At 45.6% G+C, this 1,888-nt stretch overlaps 1 protein-coding gene across 1 annotated transcript in view; it reads right to left on the reverse strand.

The window, feature by feature from the left end:
• Positions 1-920: 920 nt before the first annotated feature.
• The window catches only part of LOC117443887 (uncharacterized), a 4,774-nt gene continuing 3,806 nt past the window's right edge, over positions 921-1,888 (reverse strand). The window contains exon 2 of the mRNA XM_034079695.2: positions 921-1,888. This exon is cut by the window's right edge and continues 441 nt beyond it. Coding sequence (XP_033935586.1) covers positions 1,835-1,888 — 54 coding nt within the window. The 3' untranslated portion in view covers positions 921-1,834.

Here is a 1,888-nt window from a genome sequence, read left to right on the forward strand (position 1 = left end):
TCGGCATGTTTGCCCCGCTAGTTGCCGTATCGTGAAGTCAGTGGGCTTTGGAAATGGGTTTTGAAATAGATGCGTAAAGTCCAAGATGTTTTAAAATATTTCTTCTAGTAAATAAATAAAATGTAAAGCTTTGACGTCTTTTAAAAAAAGGGAGGTGTCTAACAAGTGTCTAAAGGAGACGACCGAACGTCATCATGGTGGCCATTAGCCACCTTTAGCTTAGTGGTCTCGGATAGTCTTTTGAATTTGAGTCTGAAAACGTCGAAATTAGTCAGCATTTTACCATTTTTCATTTCGCTAGAAGGTCTGTGGTTAACACCAGCTGAAGAGATGTTAACGTTTAGTTCTACGACAAAAAATACGTCACTAAATACCCCACTGGTTAAGTAAAAAATTGGCGGTTAGTAACAAGTGCCTAAATGAGACGACTAAACGTCATCACGCCCAACATTAGCTGCCTTTAGCTTAGCGGTGGTGACGTGAAGTCATGTGACCGTGCTGTAGGTCCTTTATAGCCCAACATTAGCCACCTTTAGCTTAGCGGTGGTGACGTGAAGTCATGTGACCGTGCTGTAGCTCCTTTATAGCCCAACATTAGCCGCCTTTAGCTTAGCGGTGGTGACGTGAAGTCATGTGACCGTGCTGTAGCTCCTTTATAGCCCAACATTAGCCGCCTTTAGCTTAGCGGTGGGGACGTGAAGTCATGTGACCGTGCTGTAGTTCCTTTATAGCCCAACATTAGCCGCCTTTAGCTTAGCGGTGGCGACGTGAAGTCATGTGACCGTGCTGTAGTTCCTTTATAGCCCAACATTAGCCGCCTTTAGCTTAGCGGTGGTGAGGTGAAGTCATGTGACCGTGCTGTAGCTCCTTTATAGCCCAACATTAGCCGCCTTTAGCTTAGCGGTGGTGAGGTGAAGTCATGTGACCGTGCTGTAGCTCCTTTATAGCCCAACATTAGCCGCCTTTAGCTTAGCGGTGGTGACGTGAAGTCATGTGACCGTGCTGTAGGTCTTTTATAGCCCAACATTAGCCGCCTTTAGCTTAGCGGTGGTGACGTGAAGTCATGTGACCGTGCTGTAGCTCCTTTATAGCCCAACATTAGCCACCTTTAGCTTAGCGGTGGTGACGTGAAGTCATGTGACCGTGCTGTAGGTCTTTTATAGCCCAACATTAGCCGCCTTTAGCTTAGCGGTGGTGACGTGAAGTCATGTGACCGTGCTGTAGCTCCTTTATAGCCCAACATTAGCCGCCTTTAGCTTAGCGGTGGTGAGGCCTTGTGACCGTGCTGTAAATAAGATAACCTCGCTGAACAAAACGTGTAAGTATCATAAACCATTGAGCTTATTTACTGTAAAAACCCCAAATCCCCCCAATAAATCCCATTGACTTTTTGTCAAAGGGAACCAGGGCAACCCTAACTTCCAATGTCGACCATGTATAATAAGAAGCCCCGCCCCCGATCTCCCACTCAGTAGAATGAATGGAGAGAGAAATTAAATCTGGATTCGGCTTTTAGCGCATTTTACAACTTTAAGGACCGAATGTTTTTATCAAGGGCTATACACGTGTTCGTGCTGGGTAGTTTATTTAGTTAAAAAGTAATTATCTGTTGATTTACAGACGTCTCTTTCCCAATGTAAGTCAATGGGAAAAAGTATTTCTGGGCCGGGTGACGTCACGGACTGATACAGAAATTGTAGTACCGCCGTTTGGCCACTACGAATATTTCCCTCAGAGTCCGGGGGGCTTGGTGACGACCTACAAAATCCCCCCAATAAATCCCATTGGCTTTTTGTCAAAGGGAACCAGGGCAACCCTAACTTCCAATGTCCACCTACAAAATCCCTCCAGTACTCTTTTCTGCCTTCATATCTTCTTCTTTGATTCC

This window comes from Pseudochaenichthys georgianus, unplaced genomic scaffold, assembly GCF_902827115.2.
Source record: "Pseudochaenichthys georgianus unplaced genomic scaffold, fPseGeo1.2 scaffold_696_arrow_ctg1, whole genome shotgun sequence".
NCBI lineage: Eukaryota > Metazoa > Chordata > Actinopteri > Perciformes > Channichthyidae > Pseudochaenichthys > Pseudochaenichthys georgianus.